Here is a 24,100-nt window from a genome sequence, read left to right on the forward strand (position 1 = left end):
GGGCAGCGGTGGGCGGGGTGTGTGCTGGCTGGACCCTAAGGGGAGGGAGAGCGGGAGGGGAGGCCCCAGCACTTACTGTACCTTCACCGGCTCTAGCCATGGCCTCGCTTGTGAAGAAAATAATCAGCACTTCTAAGGCCCCTGCGCTGGGTCCCTACAGGTAATACTTTAGCTAAGAAAGATCTGAGAGTCTTGATGGATAACAGGTTGACGGTGAGCCGGTAGCGCCCTTGCGGCCAATGCTTTCCTGGAATGCATCGGGAAAAGTGGCCAGGGGGTTGAGGGAGGTGACCCTGTCCCTCTGCTCGGCCTTAGTGAGGCCACATCTGGAGTGATGTATCCAGATCTGGGCTCCTCAGTGCAAGAAAGATAAAGAGCTACTGGAGAGGGTCAGCAGAGGGGCACAAAGATGATGAGGGGTCTGGAGCATCTCTTTTACGAGGAGAGACTGAGGAATCTGGGCTTGTTTAGAGAAGATGAGAGGGGATCTCATCAACACCTATAAATACCTCAAAGGCAGGTGCTGAGAGGATGGTGCCCGACCCTTATCAGGGGTGCCCAGTGACAGGACAAGGAGCAGTGGCCATCAACTAGGACACAAGGAGTTTCAGCTCAACACGAGGAAGAACTTTATATTGAGGATGGCAGAGCACTGGAGCAGGCTGCCCAGGGAGGTTGTGGAGTGTCCTTCTGGAGACATTCCAAACCCAGCTGGATGTGTTCCTGTGGAACCTGCTCCAGGTGACCCTGCCTTGGCATGGGGCTTGGACTGAACGATCTCCAGAGGACCTTTCCAACCCTAAAGGTTGTGATTTTGGGAGTGGGAGATCTCTCGGGAGAGGCAGGAGCAGATTTTGCTGGAGGGGTTTTGGCAGGTCCCTGGGGCTGAGGTGAGGGCAGGACCCCTGAGCAGGGGCCAGTCCTGGTACCCCCTCCCCCAGCAACCCCCAGGGACACCTGGAATCCCAAAGCACGAGTGGGGCTGTGGTGCCAGGGCAAACTGCAGCCCAGTAAGGGGAGGGAGGGGGTATACTTCAAAAAGTTGGTTTGGGAAAGTAATTCTAAAATTAGTGGTAAGCAGTGGGGAAAAAAAAAAAAAAAAAAAAAAAAAAAAAAAAAAAAAAAAAAAGATTGCTTGTTCTCCAGAAAAAAAAGTGCTTAGCTAGAGACAAGCACGTTGTGTAGGAAAGCTAGAGATGCTGACTATGCAGGTGATGGAGAGTGAAGGCTGAACCCAATCCACGGTGAGCTTGGTTAATCAATACCTGGGAATTGAAAATTTGTTCTTATTTTGAATAGTTATTTATGTTTTTCAGTCTAAAAATTTAACTGCTGTAAAAATATGTAAGATGTTCAACATTTTCACAAGTATGTTGTTGTAGCAGTTCTGCGTATAATTAAAATAAAGAAAAATCCCAGTTATAACAGGAGGAAGGTTTCTCTTTGCAATTTGGATGTGAAAAAATGTTCAGTCAGTATATTAGATTCTTATAGCTAAAGTACTGAGGGGTTTTTACCAGGATATTTTCTAAGATTTTTTAATTCCTAGGCTTTATGTTTGCAATAGCATCTTTGTGCCTTCCAGGTGCATTTTTGTCTCCGTTACTTTGTGTCCTGAGCTTTCTAAACTTCAAACTGTGTGTTTCTTATAGGCATTGCAAAGATGGAAAAACACAAAGTGTAGAAGCAGAGAGACATGGCCTGAAGGTTAACTTCTGTAAACAATAAACTGTTGGTGGATTGCAGCCAGGGGCCTGGCGCTGCTTGGCATGAGGAGCACATCCAAGACATGGGAAGGCAACAATTCTTTGCCTACACACACATCCGACTGTCCCAAGCTTCAACATAGCTTTCCACTCCAAAGTATTGTGCTTATTGGTAGTTTTTGATGAAATACTGCTTATTATGCAGTCTGTTAAATGTATGACGGGTCAAACATCAATAAGTTTATCACTAACTTAGTTTATCGGATTTTAGTAAACTTGTCAAAGTCCAGGGAGCAGAAGTTGCACAAGAAATGACTGCCACATCTCTGTTGTGAAGTCTGAGCTTGGTTACATAGCAATGAGGGCTTAATGTGGAATGAAGAATTAGGATGTATGGACTGCATTCCTGATTCTGCTACAGCCCTTCAGTTTGCTTTTTGGTGACCTATTTTTACTGTATTTTTCTATTTCCTTTACTGCATCCATTTGCCAGTACCTTGAGATAGGTAGGTAGATAGATATAAAAAAAGACACATATCTGTGTGTGAGCCTACATATCTCATTAATGTTATTAACCTTTTAAAAGACACTGCAGAGATACTGCTCTTGTATTAATCCACAATCATTTGTGTAAGGATGATCTGATTAACAAAGAGCATGGCTCCTAACACCATCTCTCTGACAACAGACAGTGTTGTTCTAAGGTCACAGTGTCTGGCCAGTTATGCCTTTAGGTGCACTGAAACTGAAAAGACACACATTCACATCCCTGCTGGTTAATGAGTAGCTATGATTGGCCTCAGTTACAAGGTGCATCTGCAGTTAAAGAATGACTGGGGCTTGTGGAGTTGAAGTTTCCCTTGGCTTCACTTGTGTGTTTGAGTGCAGTAGAAGTGTACTTACTCCTTGGCTGGTAAATTGTTCCTGGTCTCAGTGGATTGAGGATTCCATTGGTGGGCACACCAAGAGGAGGAAGCTGAGCAGAGCAGGGGACCCAATAAGGCTGCTGCAGATGCTGATCTGGCAGTGGTAGCAGAAGGCTTCAGCTTGTTCTTTCCCATGTTATTCATGATTTAGGACTCTCCAAAAGTCTCTATTGAGATAAACATTTTACTGTCATTTGTTTTGTGATAAGCAGTACAAGACAATCTCTTTCACTGGAGAGCCCATACCTTCTTGTCACACAGTTCTCTGTGCTTTGAAAAGAAACAGAAGTTTGTGCTCTGAGGGCCTCCCACCACAGAAGGAGTTGTAGGAAAGAAAATTAAGGAAGCCTGTATATACATTTCTATCAGCAAGACTGTGTCAGCTAGAAAACTACTTTATTCACTAGTTTCTCTTCTTTGAATGGTGTAGTTTTGTTAGTTGATGACAGAAAAAATAATCCCCATGTCGGATAGTTTACCATATCTGACAAGTTACTGGCTATTTCCCCCCCTTATGAAATCACAGGAGAATGTAGGACAGGTGTAAAAGGAAAGATGGGAATGATGGCATTGTTCAAAGTGCCTAACCCTGGTCATTTGACTGAGTCCCCATATATAGGTTGATCCCCTGTGAGGTGAATGGATTAAGACAATTCAACTGAGTGAATCTCAGCTGAGAGATGTACTAAAAATCTTCTCTGAATGTGTCCCTCTTTTTCCATTGACATTAAAGGGAAGCAAACCTCCTATTTCAGATACTTCAGGGAGGTACCTAATTCTAATTTGTGTGGTTTGAGAGAGTTACTGAATAGTCAGAACAATGCATTTTCTTCTGGAATGAGAAGAGATAAAAACGGTGTTGACATGCCATAAACACTTCCAAAAGAATCTTTCTATAATGTCTTTGCAAAATATTTTTAATTATTGGTTGAAGAGAATTAAATTCTGTCTCTTGCATAATGTTTGCTAGGTAGTTTAAATCTTTGTTTTCAACTTTTTAACCTCTTCGTAGCAGAGACATTAATAATTGCCAACTCAAGTTCAGCAAAAGCACACTTGACATTTTTATATAAATGTTTTGCAAATAGCTTGAATTTTGCATTCTTCTGAATTAACCCAGCCAAGAAGTCACTCAGGTTATTTGGTGAGAGGAGAGTGATTGTTCTGGGGATGGAGTGATCGAAGTGTTTTGCTGACTGGCCAAATTCATTACTTTGTAGGAATATAGCCAGAGAACCAGGGTGCAGGGTGTCACCTCACTGCTGTAACTCATTATCATAATGCCTGTTTAAGAAGAAAAATGTTACATCTCTTTTGACTTTTTTTTTTTTCCTTCGTTGCTCTGTAGTTGAAAGTATTGTCTGCTTCTCAAACTGGGATGGAATATTTATCTGGGCAGGTGCAAAAAGTGTTTTTATTTACTCCACCTTCCCTCTGTGCTATCTGCTGTGTGGAACCTGTAGCTCAGTTTAGTGTTGTGTTGCTGCATTCAAGCCTTGTGCCTTTGCAAGAAACAGGGTTTATCTCCTCAAGGGCAGAGCTATGCACTTCCATAGATGGTGTAATCCCAACTCTTCAAAAGCATAAACAGATTGATGTCTGACTGCATGGACAGACTTGCAGGTGCATAACCTCAGTCTTCTTTCTGATGCATTATAAAGTACTGTAGAAGATTTGAAATGTGATTTCAGATTTGAAATTTGAAAGGTTTTTGTGGGGAAACATTAGATTTAAAATATCACTTGTGTTTTCAGCCAAGCCGTGCTGGTGGACCGGACAATGTACATTGCAGGGCAGATAGGGCTGGAACCTTCCACTGGGCAGCTTGTCTCTGGAGGGGCAAAGGAGGAAGCCAAGCAGGTAAGAAGTCTTCCAGCACTTCTGCAATGGAGTTGGCATGTGTCTAATTGAATGTGGAATTGTGAGAAATTGAGGAGACTGGAAAGCACGTCACATCCTCCAGATGAGGGAAAAAAACCAGGAAGAAGTAATTCCATCTTAACTAATGCTGTCCTTTTCCCAATGACTTGAAAAACTTGGAGGTCAGGGTAGAAATCTCTTTCATGTAGGAAGGTAAGAATGAATCAAGTGTTTGAAGCAAAGGTTCCCACCCCAATAAAAACCCTGGCTTGAGTCAGGGAAAGTTTTACTTCCCCAGCAGCAAAGAGGTGGAGTGAGGTAATAGGGTGAGATGGAACTGCATACTGCATTTACATCTAATGAATGGATGGTTTAATATTTTTTAGATGCTCCCTTTTGTTAATTTTTATTTAGGTCAGTCATTTTTTGACAGTTGAGGTTTTGCTGGTTGAACTTACAGTCAAACATGGATTCAGCCGAGTCACAAGTCATATTTAGATACTTAGATAAATATAACCCAGCTGATAACTAAGAGATTTTTGTTTGATTTTTCTTTAGGCTCTAAAAAACATGGGAGAAATCTTGAAAGCTGCAGGTTGTGACTATGGCAATGGTAAGTGCTGCTGTGACTGTGGCAAACAGGTGGTTGTTTTTACCTGAATTAAAATATAAAAAAATCAAATGACCTTTAAAAAAAACCAAACAATTTGCTGAACATTCAATGGTTATCAATAGCTGGAAGAAATAAAAGAGATTCTGAATTTAGGTTAAAAAATAAAAAAAAAAATAAATCTACCTGCAAGTCTTTGCAATGGGTATCAATGGAACACTGCCTTTCACAAAAAATTTCTGGCAATGGTACTAATATTTTACTTCCAACTGTGGAAGCTCAGGTACAGACAATATTACAGTGACTACAGACATTCTAAGCATCCTAGGCTTTGCTCCACATAAAAGCAGGTTTGTATCTGTGATATTAATATTCTAGGCACTCTCAATACTTTTTGGGTGGAGGACACTACTGGTGGAGCCACACCAGGATTAATGCTGGGTATGGGAGTCCTGGGAAAAAATTCTGGCATTGATTATATTTTCAGACCTTCCTAAAAAAGTTCCTATGATTTTTTTTTTCTGGCAGCAGATATTATATATATAAGTTATTGCCAGCAGCTGGCTTACAACAGCTATTTTGATTGATCTGCTTATCAGTTTAGTGCCTCTTGGAAGCATTTGGCTTTTTCAGAGCTAGTCAGGAATGGCTTCATTTCTTAAAGTTTTATTACCTTCTAAGTGCTCAGATTTTTTAGGTGGTTCCCTAGGTTGTAGCTCTAATGGTTAATATCTGCAAAACTTTTCAAAATGTTTAGAATATTTGAGAGAAATATATGAAATAAAAACAAGAAATGCACTAAAGTTTTTCGGTTTTTGTATGCAAGTCGGAGGTCTAAAATAAATGCACTTCTATGATTTCTAGTTGTGAAGACTACAGTTTTGATGGCAGACATGAAGGACTACAATGATATTAATGATGTTTACAAACAATGTAAGTAGATATTTTGCTTGTGTTTTACCATTATGGCTTGTGGAACAAATTATGTTCATTGTAATCAAAGTGTTTTAATGACTCAGATGATGTAGTTCCATATAATTTGAAATTCCTGTAGAAATATTTTTAAAAAATCATTTTCAAGTATCAGATCAAATAGAGCCTAATTTCATGTGGATTTGTGTTCTACCATCCCACTAACTGACTCACTGTCCTGTGAAGATAGCTCCTGCTATCCCTACAGATTGATCTTCTTTGCCTCTTTATCTTGCCTTATACTCTGCTGTCCTGGCTATAATTCTACTGTAGGCAGCCTTCAAATGCTTCAAATTCAAAAGAATTTCAGATTTTATATCTCCATTTCTATAAAATCTGTATCTTTGAGCAATTTGAGGGCCATTGTTTGGGGACAGGGTTCATTCTTTATACAAGGATGAGCCATGCTGCTCCCCTTGAAGAAAAAAAGAGCAATGCTTGGTCAAGAAAACTAAATGTAGACTGAAATGGATGATTCCAATGAGCATGTGGTGCAGAATAATTTGGGACAATTTGCATGAGCTCCTCATTTATATTGATGCCTTAAGCATCATAATATAGCTTTGGCTTTTAATTAGTTAGCAACATCTGGTCTTGAATGAAGTCTCATTGATGAGACAGTAACACAATCTCCTACTTGTCAAAATGTAATGTGTGCTTAAGTAGGGTAAAACCAGACCAGCTGCATGCTTAGTTACTTGTGGCCTCCAACCTGGAGTTTGAGAAAACAGTTGCTGCTGTTCTTTGATTGTGAGTTATTATCTCAGTGCAGGACCCCAAAATTGGCATTACTAACAGTTTTATGAAACTTTCACTTCTTATGCAAATTTCCAGAGGAACTTTCATTTCTTACGCAGATTTCTTGGAAGTGTTTAGTCAGGTTGGACGAGACTTTTAGCAACCTGATACAGTGAAAGATGTTCTTGGCTGTGGCATGGTGATGAATTGGACTGTGTGATCTTTGAAGGTTCCTTCTAACCCGAACTGTTCTAATATTCTATAAATTCAGCTCTTATATCTTTACCAGTAGCCTTCCCCATGCCTTACCCCGTTCTAATATCTGTGATTGTCAGGTCTAAATGGGCATGGAGGAATAAATCAAGGGTCTATTTTCCCTCTGTTTCCCTTTGATATGAGTAAGGTTGGACTCCTGGTGACTTTATGTCAATCTGGGATCTTTGCTCGTGACTCTTTATGCAGGGGCCTGTTTCTCTCTCCTCCTCTTTCTATAAAAGAGCCATCTCCCACTCCCTGGTGTTTGAAACTGGATTCACCATCCTGATTTAATCTTCTTTTTTCAGCCAAGTTGATGCTAAGGCCTTGCAGTGTCAGCAGAATGCGAGTTATCACTGGCCACTAGGTCACAACTGCAGCTGACTGCTTGAGGATGAGTGGTGGCTTGCTGAATTGAGAGCAATCAGTCACTAAAACAAAACAAGGGAGAAATGATAGCTGGAATAGAAGTCTTGTAGTCTTGGACCTGAAACTGTTCCAATGATTGCATCTTATACAGATTACTTTGAACTGTGTTTTATTTAGCCAAGTTTAGTGATTGCTGGATGTTTCTGTTTAAATTACAGTTTTCAAGGCAAACTTTCCAGCCAGAGCAGCCTATCAAGTTGCTGCTTTGCCCAAAGTAAGTGTCACTTCTCTGTCTACAAAAAACTCCAAAATTTTCTAGAATACCTTACTACTGAAGCATTCTGACAGCTTTTCTTATTCTGAAATAGCTTTGGTTGCAGTTATTTTAATGAAGACTCTTAATTAGTTTCTTTTCCAAGTATACTGTTCTTATTTTCACACATTATCAGAGATCTGAATATGAGATACATATTTCTTTATGGTGGAAGATAGATAAAACATTAGAAATAAGGGCTTATGATACTTGAGTAAGCATAAATTGAATTTACAATATTACTGAACATTGCTAAATCAGTAATACAACTGTCAGAAATATAATCTCTCTCAAATGTCACTCTGTTCTTACAAAGTTGTGTTGTTCATCCAATTGCTTTATAAAATAGATACATTAAATTCCTAATATGTTTCTTCATTGTTTTGTCACAGGGGGCTAAAGTTGAGATTGAAGCTATTGCCATTCAGGGACCTCTCCAAGATGCTTCAGCATGACTATAAGTGGAGACTGGATATCTTACAATGACAGTTTTAGATTTGTTAATACTTCTCCCTTATATCCAATTCCTACAGCTGACCAACAGCAGTTACACACAGTTGAAATCAGTAAACTTTATGAGGAAAGGTGCTTTCTTCAGGACTTACAGTGAGTTCTCTGCTGGCAAACCCTGAAAAGTGCCTGACTCCTGCTAAAATCAGCTGAGCTAGATTGCAGGACAGGACCTGCCCTTTGTGGAGGTGACTGGATATTCAGGTATTAAGGTACATACCTGGGTGAATGTATTAGAGTTATACTACAGGTGATCTGGACATGGAAAACTACACTGATTTGTAATAGTAGGTTTTTAGTAACAATTTTATATCAGGAAAAATGACAGAAATGAGAAAACAGAACACTTGAATTGCTTAGCATGCATCTTCACTTCTGAGGAATTATACTGTATTTGCTTCTGAATTTTCTTAACCTCTTTCTTTACATAATAGATTACTGTTGAGACAGATTTTTTTCATATGTAAGCAGTTGCTGAAGAAAGTTAATATTAATTTCAGAAAGAAGAAAATTATGCTCTTCTGAAGTAAAGTGGTATCTTTATAAATCAGATGAAAATTAATACCTATCTGTAATTTTTTTTATAGCAGTTCAACTTTGACTATGTTTTGATTAATAAACCAACAAAAATTAAAAAATGTTTAATGAGAATAAAATATAATTGCAACTGCAAAAATGTGCTTGTCTATTATGGGAACAAACTTTTCTTTTCCCGATTGTGGTTTGATTCTCCATTACCAAAAAAGTCTCCAGTTTGTCTATTCAATAACAAATAATTTGAACCAAAAGAATAGGCTTATTATCAACATTCTAATAGCTAAGGATTAAATTCTCCAGGACAGGAAGCTTTCAATTACCATGTCATTACAGTTCTTGTAATTTTTTCCTGTGCCATTAAGGTCAGAAGCATCGGCTTGATGGGGTGGTTAAGCAATACTGAGAAGTCCAACTGGTGATGGCAGTAACTTATCCCATCCTTCTGTATTGATCTTCTATCAAGTAGAAATGGATACTGTGAGAACAGTCAGCCCTACTTTCCAGTCCTAGATTTGATGTGAAGCAGCCATTCCTTCTTTTCACTGAGCTTATAAATTGTACCATTATATAAAAAAGATTCATAATGAGATTTTCACAGCAAATATGTGCAGACATAAGGATTTTTTATAGTATCATCTTGCTTTCTTTGGAAGATAATTATTTTTATGAGAAGCAAGATAAATGCCTTTGTTATTTCAAACAGCAAGCTTCCAAACAGCCTTTGAAAAATGCCTAACTTTTCTCTAAATAAACTTCTCATACATAAACTTTGATTAGTTTTGGCTTCTGTTCTTGTTCTGTCTCCTTGGCTGTACTAATAATGCATCTTATGCTCTATAGCTCTGACTCCATAAGAATCCCACCTAAGAAAAGACATGGTCAGACTTGTGAGGAAGGAGTTAGTACTAATATGGCTATGACTTTCTAGGAAAAACAAAGCAGATGTTCCTTCATTTTGTCAATTAATAATAATTAAAAATAATGTAATTTAATGGAGTTACATTTAAATGTTTAAATGGAGTTTAATTCCTAATTTACATTTAGGTTTCTCCATTACAGCTTTGTTTAGGTGTAATTACATGGTTGGGATTTATTTCACTGATTTGCAAGAGATTTAGTTCAAGGTTTGAACATGAGCTAAGTTCAGCCTTTTATAAATCACAGTGGTTGTCCCTTCTTACTGCTCACGTTCTTGCCCTCTGCCTTGCTAACCTGTCCTGCAGCCTTTGTGCCCACCTCGAACCCAACACTAGATGGCAGTTGTGATATTTTTTGGCGGGCTGACTTGTGCATTGGCCGGTTAAGGTTCATTATAGCGCTCCTTGGGAGACTTCAGTGGAGTGAATATACCATCGCTTTCCACAGTTTGAGACTGAAATGTCAGTTAACACCTGGAAAAAGTTCCATGCCGGATGCAGCTAACACTGCTTCCATTAAGTGTTTTTATCAGTAAGTAGGTGATATTCTCCAAAAACTCCAGAACTGAAATTCCCTTTTAGCTTTATGATTCTTCAGGTGAAGACAGTTGTAGTTTTTAGACTATATATTTAAATCAAAGCCATTCAGGACATTTTCTTGATGCATATTCTTCTGGTACAGGAAGTCTAGAGTAACTGAAATAAGCCCTCTTATTTACAGCTCTAATGTAGTTTTCAAAATAAAAAATCAGCCTTCCACAGAGAAGTGTAAAACATTTATTTTATTTAAGCAGAGTTACATTATTTGATTCTATTCTTTAAAACAAAAAGGCCAACACCTCTGATTCTCCAATATGAAAAGCCTATCTCTTAGGTCTTAATTTGCAAACTGCTCTAGTACATTAAATCGACATTTAATAAATCCAGTTTTAAATAGAGTTATGTTAACAACATCTTTTTTTTTCCTTTGCTAGACTGAGCTGCATGCAAAATACAAAGTGGCAACTCAGCTTGTGGCATCCTGATTTCAGCATTTAAAATTTGCTTCTATCACATGTAACTAAAAAACCACAGCAAAACAGGTCTTCTCTTCCTGTGAAAGTAAAGCAATGTATAAAGTACTGAAATGTGTATGTTCTACCAGGTGTTTATTTTAGTAAAACTCTTTATTCTTTAAATCATTATATTCTCTACAGATTAAACAATGAAAAAAAAAAAAGTCAGTACCTAGTTTTAATAAAACTGTGTTCTCTTAAGCCATATAAACTGCCCCAGTCTTCTTCTACCAGCACTTGCTCTTGCTGCAGTGTTTACCTAAAAGCAGTTCCTCATTGAGTCAAAGAGCCAGCCCCAGCCAGCCAGATGGACAGGGATCTTCTGCGATTCTACAGTGTGTGTATGTGTCTGCACAGAACTGACAGGGTGCAAATTTAGCTGCCTCTAGAGTTGTGTTTATTGGTAATTAGAAAAAAAAAAATTCTACCAGAACCTTTTTGTTAGCTTGGAAATTAAGCATGTTCTTTTAAGTGTACTGTCCAGCATTCCCTGCAGTGAGGAATGGTTACTTCTACCTTGGATGAAGTTGAGGGCTGAAGATTGTTTAGTTTTTGATAAAATACAAAGCAATCATCAAAAATGTTTGGCTGTATTAAAAAAAAAAAAGAAAAATAATTAAAAAAAGATGCTTAGTTGCTTAAGATCTGGAGGTGTATCCTGTAAAAACAAATATTGGAGCATATCCTTTCCCCAGCCTTTAACACAAGAACGTTCTTTGACAGACCAATTTCTGCTCCTTGAAATCTGTGTAGTCCCAGGTTTGCAGAGGCAAATAACTGCAGGCACTGGCCCTGTATCCATAGTACATACTTTGGTAGCTCCCAGACCATGAATACCAGATCTCAATGACATTTGCATGGTAGGGACATCTTATTTCTCAGGGCAGGAGTGTTCAGCATATTTCTAGCAGGCACATTTTGATAATTTAGGTGATTTAACTTTTCATGTTTAAGTATCAAGCATATTTCCTCTTTAGGAAAAGAGAATCACCTGTTGTGATTATAGAATATGTAAGGATGAAGATGACTGAGAAAGACTGCTACTGTTGAGTCACTGACTGGTTTATATTCCTCTTGTTTCCATCTGCATTGCTTAATGGCCTGAAGAAGCTGAACAATGAGGAAGAACATACATAGTTACCTGTCTTCCTTGTTACAACAGTGGTAGAAAGAGGGACTCTGAGGTGAGCAGGTAACTTTGACTCCCTTGTATCTTCACACTTTATTTCCAAGTGCAGTCTCCTCTGTTGCTATGAATACTACTGATCTCTGTCACAGAGCTCTTGTTGGTTTATGCTTGAAAATAGTTTAAGGATAAATAGTTTAAGCATAAATAGTTTAAGCAGACTGCAATTCATGATCTTGCCAGTAGCCAGCCTGTCTCTGCTGATTTAATCTCCTGTGTTTTGGAGTTGGGCTGTGCTGGCACATGTCCTGATGGCTGAACTGAATTCCCAGCTCACAGGAGGAAATCAGCCATGAGATGCAGCTGAAGATAGAAGGGGCATCCTGGAACATGGCTGTACACCCAGCCCAGTCCTATGTCACTTTGAGCTGTTCCCATTGTGCTCAGTATCTGTTCCCCCACTCCTCAGCTCTCAAAAGTGCATGATGCTGTTTTTCAAGGCTTCTTTTCATGGAATGGTTTGAATATGTGGATAAAAACTTTGACTACTTCTGTTTGAATTTTTGATGCTTACTCTAATGTCAATAGATTTATTAATAGAACTAGCAGCTCGTTTTAGCTTCTCTATTACAGAAGGCTAGAAAAGCTAAAAATAAATTAAAAGTGACATCCACTTAGCAAAAATTCCCTAAAAAAAAAGTATGCTTTTGGGTTCTAAAAGTTTATGATGTTGCCTACAGGAAGTTGACATTAAATGAAGCTGACAAGTTCATAAGAATGCTGCTGAGCAGAAAACCTTAGATTTAGTGATACAGCCAAGAACTATCAGCTTATACAAAAGGTTAATAGGCCAAGGATATCAATTAGATTGTTTAATACGAACCAGAATCAGCTGGAGTCAAACATGTACATGCAGTATGAAATTATCTCTTAGAGGGGATTTATATAATTTGCTGGTGACAGGATTTTTGTTAAGTCCTTTTGTACAATAAAACTAATAAAAGAGCAATATTGTGCTTGCCATTTTTAGGTAACTGACTTTTTTGTCCATGTCTACATCCTTATGTCAGAGAATCTTGTAACCACAGTCCCCAGCTATGCATTATATATAATCCCTTTGCACAGGACATAGCCTCAAGCTGTGCCAGCAGAGGTTCAGGTTGAACATCAGGAGGAATTTCCTCACAAAAAGGGTTATTAAACATTGGAATATACTGCCCAGGGAGCTGGTGGAGTCACCATCCCTGGATGAGAAATGACTGGACGTGGCAGTTACTGCCATGGTCTAGTTGACAAGGTGGTCTTCAGTCAACATTTAGACTCAAGTAACTTAGAAGTGTTTTCCAACCTAATTGAGTCTGTGATCCTGCAACATTCACTATCAGAACATATTTCTACTCTTTATCTGACCCAAAACACAAATCATATCCAGGGCCTGTTCTCACAGGAAATTTGTTTGAAAGTATTGCCCTTCAACTTCATCTCCAAAATGATTATTTAGTATTTTGGAAAATAACCCAGACAGTCCCTGATAGCATATTTCTCCAGGAGGACAGCAGTCCAGGGAAATAAAATAGATAACCTTTTCTTTTGGAACAGTCTTCTATTTGTCTCTTACATGTGTTTGTATTTTCTCTCTTAGAAATCCATTTTAGAAGCCACAAGTGCAGACGAAGAAAGCTACACAGCTAAAGACAGGTTGTTATTGACCATGAATGTTAACAGCTGTGAAGTTATCTTCTAGGATTTATACAACTAAAACATCCCACTCAGTTAAAAATGCCCTCTTCTCCCTGTCTTTGCAGAAGTCATCACATATATTGTACTACAATCCCTTCAATAAATTTGAGTTTAAAAATGGGGAGTGAGCAGCACACAAATGGGTTCTGGACACTGCACTCTGTTGTCTTCTATTTTCTGGAAAACTCACCTCTGCATTTAGTTAGAGCTTGGTAAATGGACTTTCCTCTCCCAGTCCTCTACATGCTGTACACTTCAGCAGCTGCCTACATGGGTAGTCCAGGCACTCAGAGGAACTGCCTACATAAAATGATTTAAAGAGAAAAAACCTACACTCTGTTCTTTATCCTATATAATGTTGGTTGACGGTTTCAATGATTTGAAATAAGTTATTTGAACTTGGGAAAATCTCCTAATTGAAAAAGGAATGATCATACTGCTGTTGAAAAATTATGCTGGTGTGTTTAGAAGGCACTCTGTGGCAGAGAGATGAAAGTTTGGGTATTTCAAACTCTTGAAGTCTTGGCAGCTTGACTTTGAAAAATCTGTATTATATAAAACTTTTCTGATGCCTCCTATTCATATGTCTGTAGCTTGTGGTTCAATCCATAAAAAGCCTTTCTATTTTCCCAACCCAATAAAATTTAAAAATATTCATGGGAACAGAAGAGCAGGCCCAAGAAGAGGATGTTGACTGAGACATAACTTCTATTCCTTGTTATTAGTTTTCTCTGAAACACATGGAAAAAAATTAATATAACAATTAATTTAAGGGGTAATTTGATATTCACTAAATCTGACAGGAACTCAAAGTGAAAGTTCCCTGGAAGTATCACAGGATGAAGGGGATGTCTGCTCTTCTTCCACATCTGTAAGAATGTTCTGTGTGGACCTAAAAGCAACCACTGGTTCTGCTTCCTCTTCCCCCATGCCGTTGACACACAGTTGTTACAGACACTAACATCACCTCTGTGTGTCACTGCTACGGTCTCCCCCTCACCCTGCTGCCTTTTCTCTTAACAACTTTTGAAATCACCACATCATTCCAGTCAGATTTGACATAGAGGCAGGCATTTCACAGACAGTAAGTCCTAAATAAGGACAAGAAACAAAGGGCATAAATTGAAGTACAGGGTATTACCTTTAAATACAAAAATTATTTCTTTTTCTGTAAGGACAGTTAAGTTATGGGAATAGGCTACCCACAACTGATGGAGTCTCCACTGCTGGGGGTTTAAAACCCAACAGGACAACCTGTTCCTGCTTTGAGCAGGACTAGACAAGCTCCAGAGATATTTTTCTACATCAGCTATTCCATGACAAAGTATAGCTGAGGAACTGTGTCCAGCCCCTGAAGCTACTGTTGGCCATCAGCAACTGAGAAGCTCTGGGGCTCACTCGATAGCTAAAAGATAGTGCCAAAGGGATGATTGGCTGAAATCACAATGTCTGACCATCCCAGCTCAAAGTACTTCTTTTCCAGCTAGAAGACTCTGCAAGGGTAGGGAATGTGAGAATGTGGGACTTCCCCACTGAATTGTGGTGTTCCATGAGGGTGGGTAGGGAACACAGGAAAGGTGGGAAATTTGCTTGGGAATGAAGGTGACCAATGAAAGACATCCAACTGCAGCAATTCTCACTGTTAATTCAGATTGTTAATATAACATGAAAAAAGCCAACTCCCTTTAATGGTTTCAAATTCAACACACTTAGCATGTCACTGAGCATTCCCTTGTTCTTAGGAGGACACTAGCTACCTATAGAGCCCTATTTATTTTTTTTTTTTTTTACCAGGATCAGCCTGTATTCTCTTAGTCATACCCTCCTAGAGACAAAGCTGTGAATGTTTTTGATGTCTCTCAAAGTAAGAATTTTTCCATTCCCTTAAGCAGTCTTGCTTTCCTGCCCAGAATCTTGCTTTATTTCTTCAATATCCTTTCAAGATGGAAGAATTTCTCCCTTACACAACAGAATCACAGGTTTAAATGGTCACTATTCCGTTCTTAGTATTGTTTGCTCCTCTTGCCTGCAGCTGTTCTCTGAGCTGTGTCAGTGCACTCCCATCATCTGAAATGCATTACAGACATAGAAGCAGGGCTGCTCTTTCTGCTCCCTTACAAAACTGTTGGGGAGAATACTGTCAAAGCAGGTAAATGCAGGAAGAATTTCAATGAAGCTATAATCATCACTGGGTGAAATTTCTGGAAATGTTCAAGGCCAAGCTGGATGGAGCCCTGACTAACCTGATCTAGTGGGTGGCATCCTTGCTCATTGCAGGAGACTTGAAACTAGGTGATCTCTAGGGTCTGTTCCAACCCGAGCCTTTCTATGATTCTCTTACTCTTCAGAAGCAGGTAGACATTCTTTGAGGTTTCCTAGAATCATGTTAAATGCTTTGCTAATTCACAGCACAGAGAGATGATTCTTTGTAAAAGCATAGGAGCTTTTGAAAAAAGACATAATTTTAAGACGTTAAAACCAAGTTGATTGATTAAACTTGCTTTGACTTCATAGGCAAAGCTATCTGGCATAAATTTAAAGATCCTGCAAAGGAACAGTTGTCAATGGCCAACAACTGCTTGTCTTCATAGGCTGGCTTAAAAAGTAATGATCTATTAAGATGAGCAACCATCAAACATGAAAATTAAAGGGAGGTGAGCATTTATTTTTAATCACTGCTGATCTAATTTTACTTGGGTAATCACAAGGCCATAAGGGCACATAAGCCTCGACCAAACTGCTTGATCACCACCCTACTTGTCATACGGACTGCAGTGCTTATGCTGAAAACCATTTCCCTTAGCCCTCTAGCAGAAGCAGAAGCAGCAGTGCAACATGCTGGCTTGCTGTAAGGTTGTGAGACATACTGGCATTGGGAAGGAATCAAACACTGCTCACCCCAAGTGCAAGAGGTTGCTTTGGAAGTCATGCAAGACACTGGTCAAGGCAGCTACCACCCTTTCTGCTGAAGCTGTTCTCCTTTATTTCAGAAATACTTGCTAGCCCAGAGAGATTTTGATCATGACTAAGTACGCCAGTGATTAGGAGCGAGGGGAGAGGGAGAAAGTGATTCCAGCTATTGCAATAATATTTGCTGGGGGAAAGGAGGAGTTGTCTGCGTTGCCTGCTCATCCTTTTCCACATTCCAGCAATACCATAGGGTAGGTAACCTGTGCTGGTGGAATCACCATCCCTGGAGGCGTTCAAAAATGTATGGATGCAGCAATTAGGGACAAGATTTAGTGATGGATCTGGCAGCACTGAGTTAACAGTTGGACTTAACAATCTTAGAGGTCTTTTCCAACCTAAATGATTCTATGACTCTAATTCTGCCTTCTGGGGCATGTGAATACCTTCCATGATAAACTCAAGTGTGAGGTTCTTAGTGAATGTGGAGGAAGAGGAGGGAGTAACTTTTGTAGCCAGACTGTGGTGACAGAATTTTGACCATAATCTCAAAGTCTGCCAGAGGGATAATCTTATCCCCTTGAATTTTTCTCTTCACTAGTGTGACAGTTTTCCAGAGGAACTTTATTTAGCCTGTGACTTTTCCTTCCCACCATGTGACTAATTATGCTGTGCAATGTACTTTCATCACAGCACCACACTGCTGATTTCAGCTGATACGGAGAACAAAAGGATCTAAAATGGCTGTCATAGAATGGAAATCACAAAGCAGCATTAAAGCACAGCTTACAAAAACAAGCCTGCAAATAATAATGAGCACAGTCATGGTTTTAACAAAGGTTTTTATTTTCCAAGACTGCATGTTGCAGTCTGTCATTCTTCCCAATGAGGGAAAAGTTATCATTGGTAAGTCTCATGTATTATATAAGGATGACTCATGTAAAAAGCATGACTTCCAATTGATTGCTTCCAAAAATGTCATTTAATGTAAAGTACTGTTGACTCTCTTGTGTAAAAATGCAGAAAACAGCTGTATGCCAACAGGGGAATAACAAGGTATGCTCATTAAGGACAGCACAGTCTTTGCTGTCTGTTAAGCAATAACCCATGTGGTCCTTCCCTCCTCTGTCAACATACCTATCTCTGTCGCTGCTGCACTATCCACAGCTTCTCCTGTTTCTTCTTCTTTTGTTTCAGGCCCTTCACTTACTGTCTCACTGAGCAGCTCAGTTTCCACCTGTTCTCCCATCTCACCTGGGAATGGTAACCATGGAGACCAAATTGGGATCCACTAAGAAAAAGCACCAAGTGCCCCAGCTCCTTTCTGTAAACTTGATTTTGCTTTGTCAGCTCTCCAATGCCCCTTACCCAAGGTACTCTCTGAATGAACTCATAGAGAACAAACAAGATGATCCCAAACACTATTTATCATCCAGCTATATGGTTGTCTCATGCCCATGAAGTTCTCCTAATGCTTTCACAAAATCCCCTTGATATAGCCAAAGGAAATCATGAGTACTATTTCTGTTCAAATAATTTTTCCTGGATTTTGTTTCAGAGATGTACAGTTTTATTTGCAATTGGAACAAAACAGAAACAGAAAACATGGTAACATCCAAGTCAGGCTGAAATCCTTCTTTCTCTGGGAAGCTGCTGCCTAACTCATTTCCTCCCATAGCTACAGAAGCATAAAGGAAAGTAAAACAAATGCTAAGTATCATATGTACCATAGCATAAAAATAGAAAATCCTTTCTTCATTAGATGCCTCTGGAAAGAGAATGCATACAAGTTAAGGTATTCCTTCTACCTTGGAAGTAATAAGAGCAAAACTTTTCCCCACAAGCTTCATTCACTTGCCCTGCATGCGTCACTTGGTGCTAAAAGCCCCATAACTCATCTTCTGCCAGCCAGACAACTGTAAACATGTTTCCACTGATAAGAGGTGACGGCACAAGGTCCAGGGTGTGCTGCTCTGCCTCCAGCACTGTCTTGAGGCTTAGAACTGGTGAATAATGAAATTGGAGTTTGCAGCTGGGCAGGATGTGTGTTTAACAGGTGAGCAACCTGTCATTTACTGCTTATGTAAAACAAGGCTTTATTCCAAAGGATAGATGCCCATTTTATGTAGAGGACAAAATTCTTTTGTGAAGATACACAGAAGAGGACAAAGCAATCCAACGATCATGTTCAGCTACTGGGATGCAAAGAATGAGATTCATATAGTCAGTTCAGAGACATGCAGCACAAAGCCACAGGATTAGTGGCAGTGTGTGTAACTGGCTCAGGACTTCACATAGAGCAGTCCTTCTGCACCTCACACTTCTTCAAGGCAAAAGTGGAGTGAGGATGTCTCCCTGCAGAGAAATACTCCTCATGTGCTTCATCTGCTCATTCCCTGAAGAGCTACTCCAGGACTTATCTGATTCCTTAACAAGCTACTTTGTACCATTTAGGAGAAATCTGATCCCTCCTGTGAAGTGATCCTCCTCTGCACGTGCAGCCCAGTCCCTGTCCTCTGGGCACTAACCCAAAGACAAGCATACGCTGCACTATTCAGGAAGGAGCTCACCTCCCACCAAAGGTCCCTCCACAGCCCATGGAAATACCCACCACCTCAGAAAGCTCTGCCTCCTCACACAGCCTCTCTCCCCACCCAGTCATCTCCAAGCATTTGTGCAAAGACAGCCCTATGTCTCTCCACTACTACTTCTGCTTGTCTTGTAGCCAAGCTTCTAGGACAGACTGGACATGCCAAGTGTGCATCAAAGAGATGCTTTTTCTTCTACATCTGAGCACGCACCCTCCAGCTTTATGTGTGCAAGGACAGTTGTTTTATAATTAGTACATGTGACTAAGTAATTGAGCCTTTGGGCTGTGCAAATATCAAGGAATGTGTCTGAGCTACCCAGAGACACAATGTTTTAAATGAGAGGAATGGTGGGACATTTTACCTGCTAAGAACAAAAAGGACATGAAATGAAATAGCAGAGGTGGAAATGCTGATTAAATTTATTACAGCTTGGACTTGTAAATCTGAGGCTTCTCCAGCCACATTCTTCTATGCCTCACATTGTACAGGCTCCCTGGACCAAATTCTGACTCCAGAAGCCCATTTGAGGCTCTTAGTAAAACCACAAGGACCCATGAAGGATTCTCTAGAGGCAAAATTTGGTTTCTTGAATTTATGAAAGCACAAATATTACCCTCAATGAGGTGGTCTTCTTCAGTACTATGCATTTTCTCGATGACTTCCACTGCAGAGCTGTCACTGCCCTCTACCAGCCCACTGTCCTCTGCTGGTCCTGGTGATGGTGCCCCAGCATCTTCTGGTGCTGGCAGCGAAGGGCCCCTGCTCTCCTCTCTCCACACAGAGGGCAGCTCAGAGCTCTCCTCGTCTGCTGCAGGCAGGGGCTCAATGCCCTCTGGCTCCTCCCTTTTACTGACCGACTCTGTCTTCCCCTCCACGTCCAGGATGGTGGCTGAAGCCTCCTCTCCTGGCAGCTGCTCACCTGGGCTGGTCTCCTCAGAGGCAAGGCTCACACGTTCCGCTGGGTCCAGCTGTGTTTGGTCAGCTACAGTGCCATGGTCATCTGCAGCCTGGGTGTTTGCACCTGATGATGCATTTGGTTACAGTACAGCAAGGAAAGGAAAAAGAGAATTACAGATAATTGGTGAATGGGCACATAAGCTGGATGACAACTAAACCCACAGTGAACCACACAAGCACTACCTGTCAAAGAGCTCCCTCCTGGCTACCAATAATACTCCCTCACAGGTCTGCTGCACATATCCACATATATACAGTAGAAGATAATGCTGCTCTTACATTAAAAAAAAGTTTTCATTTGATGCATGCAATACATTTTCATATTAAGAGAGCAGACTTGTTTGCAAGTCAATGTTCTATTACATTTTCCCTTATGAATCTGCAGTGTGCAGGTGGTTTGCTGGTGATGGGACAGTGCAAGGAAGACCTTTTCTAGCCCCAAACCAAGCACAGGATCAGTGTGAGGGAGCTGCTGTCCTGGGCTGCATGTGAGAAGTTCTGGTGGTACCTTCAGGTGGACTGAATAAAAACCCTGAGAACCCAGAGGATGTGCAGTGCCCACTTTTTAAAACAAAAACCACTTTGTCTGTCTTTTTCAGTACTTAACTACCATTCATACTATGATTTGTCTAATAAAACATTCAACAACAGGAAGACTAAACAAATTAAAACTTCTGCTTCTTTCATCTTTCATCAACTTATTGCCTAGTAAAGCAATGGGTTTTGGCAGAAAAAAAATTATGAATATAAGAACTGACAAAATTGCTTTGACGGGTATTTAAGGATAAAAGCTGAAGTCTCAAAATGAGCTATATCGACCTATCAGACTGACTTACTAACATTCTAATTAAATTCAGTTAGACAGGATCTTGTACTTAACCTTTTCTTAAAGAATGTCAGGATGAAACCTCGGGTAATTCAAGTATGAAACCTGTTTATATAATAATTACAAAACTGGAAAAACTGTATTTTCTGAGAAAATTATGATTGCAGTGTCAAAGCCAGTAAGCAGAACCATATGATTCTGTTCACAGATGAATACATCTATATATGTTCATACAAATAGATGAACAGTAGAAAAAAGTAGTACACCCTGCTCTTAAAACATCTGCTTGAATACTGCTGCCCTTAAAGTAAGTTTACAGTTGTTTTGAGATATTCAAACAAAACACCTCCCTAGCAAGTGTCACCTAGTCAGCATGCGTCTACAGCCTCAGGGAAGGATGGCTAAGCCAGAAGAAGAGCAAGAACTGAGAATCTGGACTGTTCAGACAGAAGGAAATTTCAGCTATGAGACAGATAAAATCTCATTTGGCCCAGAAACTGTCAAACCATCCAAGTTCCAACCAACCCCTCCAAATCCACAGTAATATGTCAATTTATAATGCAACTCAAACAACAGGAGGTAAATTCAGCTACAGGTCTCAGCCAACAGACCCCCCAGGGCAGGACCCTGCCTCTGACAGCTGCTGAGGGGCAGAGGAAAGAGCAGAGGGCCCCAGCCCACCCATCTGTCAGTAGAATTCCTCTGTCAACCTGTTCAAGCCCCTTTTCAATCTGTTTACATTCAGCCTCCGATGGTAATGAAGGCTGCAGCCCACTTACATCCCCTATAAAACACATCTTGGCTGGTTTTGAGCCTGCTGCTGGTCATTTCATCAAGTGACAGTTCTTGCATTATGAGAAACAGCAAATATATTTTCCTGATTACTTTCTCTAGATCTCTATCACACCTTGTCTTCCAAGCACTCCTTTTTCTAAAATGAAGCTCAAGGTGAAAGAGATACCCAATCAGAATAATAGTGAGTAAACCTTAAGCTAATCTAAGCAATGATTTAAAAAGCAATGTGTGCTCAGAGACCAGACATTTGATCTTTTCACATTTTTATTTTTCATCCCTTTAGACACTTTTCATGCCTTCACCTTGCTCAGTGCCAGATGGACAGAGAACATTTAAAACCTACAGACAGAAACAAATGAGCCATGAAAATTAGCATGTTATATAGAGCTTTAATTCATGTTAACAGTAAAAGAAACAATTCATATTTATTATTACTAAGAATCTCCTGCAGCTTCTATAAACATCAGCCCTGTAACTTCCAGCTAGCCCTCTCTACATCAAAATGTTTTATATAAATTGGATTATAAAATACTGCCATGCAACGCAAGATCTGCACTTCTGAAAACCCTGGAAGCATTCCTCTGCTCACATCTGAAATGCAAAGAATTCCCTAATATGGAAAAAATAAATCCTCTCAGTAATCTCTTCAATACCTTTATCCCCAAGAAAAATGAACATGTGGCAGTCAGCATTCCTAGGATTCCTTCTAGTTTTGTTTTATTTTTAAATTTAAAAATTGTATGTTCCCTGCTGTAAACTATTTCAGCTGGAGAAAGAAAGAAGAACACAGTAAATATAAGTGGGCCAGGGGTACAGTATTTTCTCTTTGCCTTCTTTCCTTTTGGAAAAGCCTCAAAGTTCTGTGAGTTGCACATCAACGGAAGAAAATGAAATATAGTTTCCTCTATTAACTTATTTAGAGAAGTTTTTATTCAAAATACCTTTTCTTATTAAAGTAAATTAGAAAACTGTCAACTTATCTGGTTAGTAATCACCACATTAATGCAGATCTTTCAGCTGGAATTACAAACTGCACTTCATCCTTACCATGACATGAGTGTACGTATTTAGTACATTTCATGACTATCATGCCATGATACAGAATAATTGAAATACTCAGAATAAATTACTTCTGCTGTTTCCTTGAGCTTTTCAGTTTTCCTGTCCAGGTATCTTTCAGTGGAGAATGGAAAGGCAGAGGAATTGGTATATTGACCAGGTGAACAAGACAGCAGGTACAGCATAAAGAGGTTTCTCCTGATCCTTTCAGCAGGGCTGCTGAATTTGCAGATGTGTGCTGTAGTAGTAGTAACACAGGCAACACTCAGCCCGCACAACTTGCTCTCTCCTCTCTGCAGCCACAAGCCACAGCACCACAAGACAACACAGAGAATACAAACCCGTATAAAAACCATGGATGCTTCAGGCAGAGCAGCAACAGATACTGAAGAATATAGGAATGAAACAACAACTGAAGAATATAGGAATGAAATACAGTAAATGAAATGCAAATAACTTTTTTTGTATCTGCCTTCAAGATGTATCTCTCTGGAGAGGACAATTCCTGTATTTGTGTTCTTATAGAAGTATTTCCAAACCTTCCTTGGAGCAAAGAGCTAAATATGATGAATACGGAAACAAAGTTTTGTTTTACTTCCACTGAATAATAGCAAGGATATGGAATATCCTACAAATACACCTTGCTCACAAAATTAGTCAGCCATGACTTGAGCCAATTAAAGCCACAGGAACATTGCCGACGCTGCACACTGTGTTGGGGTGGATTTTGTAAGAAAAAAGGATAGCGGGGTCAAATATTGCTAGTTCACTATTCTTTTAAAGAGGGAAAGAAAGGGCATTAGACTGGCAAGGTACTACACAAAATGAGCACCTTCCCTGAGACAGGAGGGGACAGGACCACCCTGCAAGCAGCTTGGCGCCGCTTCCCCAAAGATCCCAGCGGGGTCCCCCCGCCCGGTCCCCCCGCCCCGCTCACCCGGCGGCGGCGGCGGCTCCTGGGGGCGGCTGCGGGCGCTGCTGGAGCAGCCCATGGCGGGGCTGGAGGGCTCTGCAGCCGCTCCTGGCGGGTCGGGTCGGAGCGCACCGAACCTACGGGTGGCCCCGGCGATGGAGCTTTAAATCCTCCCCCGGCGCTCAGCCCGAGCCACCGCCGCCGCCGTCCCTGCCCCCGGGGCGGATTTGTGCGCTCTGTGAGGATGCCACAAGGTGTGAGTGGCAGCAGGCGGGAAGGGACTGCAGGTCCGTGTGCCCCAGGGCTTAACTCACCACGATGGCATGGACTAGAGGAGACCTCGCAGCCCCGCTGCCCGCCCTCCCTGCACACAAGACCAGCTGCAGGATGCACCCCTGGGACTGGGACAGACAGACCC

The 24,100-nt window shown here is 40.4% G+C and overlaps 2 protein-coding genes across 4 annotated transcripts; one reads left to right on the forward strand and one right to left on the reverse strand.

Annotated features, from left to right (window-relative positions):
• Positions 1-24: 24 nt before the first annotated feature.
• On the forward strand, positions 25-11,414 carry RIDA (reactive intermediate imine deaminase A). The gene is given in 7 exon segments (XM_083858626.1): positions 25-160; positions 4,387-4,492; positions 5,051-5,105; positions 5,967-6,035; positions 7,655-7,710; positions 8,142-8,195; positions 8,197-11,414. Coding segments are annotated over 7 exon segments (441 nt in total). The 5' UTR covers positions 25-98; the 3' UTR covers positions 8,236-11,414.
• Positions 11,415-17,430: 6,016 nt separating this feature from the next.
• On the reverse strand, positions 17,431-23,789 carry ERICH5 (glutamate rich 5). Of its 3 annotated transcripts, XM_083875875.1 has the most exons (3): positions 21,695-21,762; positions 19,746-20,153; positions 17,431-17,795 (listed from the first exon to the last, which is right to left on the reverse strand). In XM_083875875.1, exons 1-3 carry the CDS (start codon positions 21,741-21,743, stop codon positions 17,635-17,637), a joined length of 618 nt encoding a protein of 205 aa, XP_083732001.1. In that variant the 5' UTR covers positions 21,744-21,762; the 3' UTR covers positions 17,431-17,634. The 3 variants fall into 3 exon arrangements, with proteins under 3 accessions (XP_083732001.1, XP_083732000.1, XP_083731999.1); XM_083875874.1 differs by lacking the exons at positions 17,431-17,795; positions 21,695-21,762 and adding an exon at positions 23,707-23,789 and having other exon boundaries at positions 17,809-20,153; XM_083875873.1 differs by lacking the exon at positions 17,431-17,795 and having other exon boundaries at positions 17,809-20,153; positions 21,695-21,763.
• Positions 23,790-24,100: the final 311 nt, after the last annotated feature.

The sequence above is a fragment of the Zosterops lateralis genome (assembly GCF_965231275.1).
Source record: "Zosterops lateralis genome assembly, chromosome: 1".
In the NCBI taxonomy this organism is placed as follows: Eukaryota; Metazoa; Chordata; class Aves; order Passeriformes; family Zosteropidae; genus Zosterops; species Zosterops lateralis.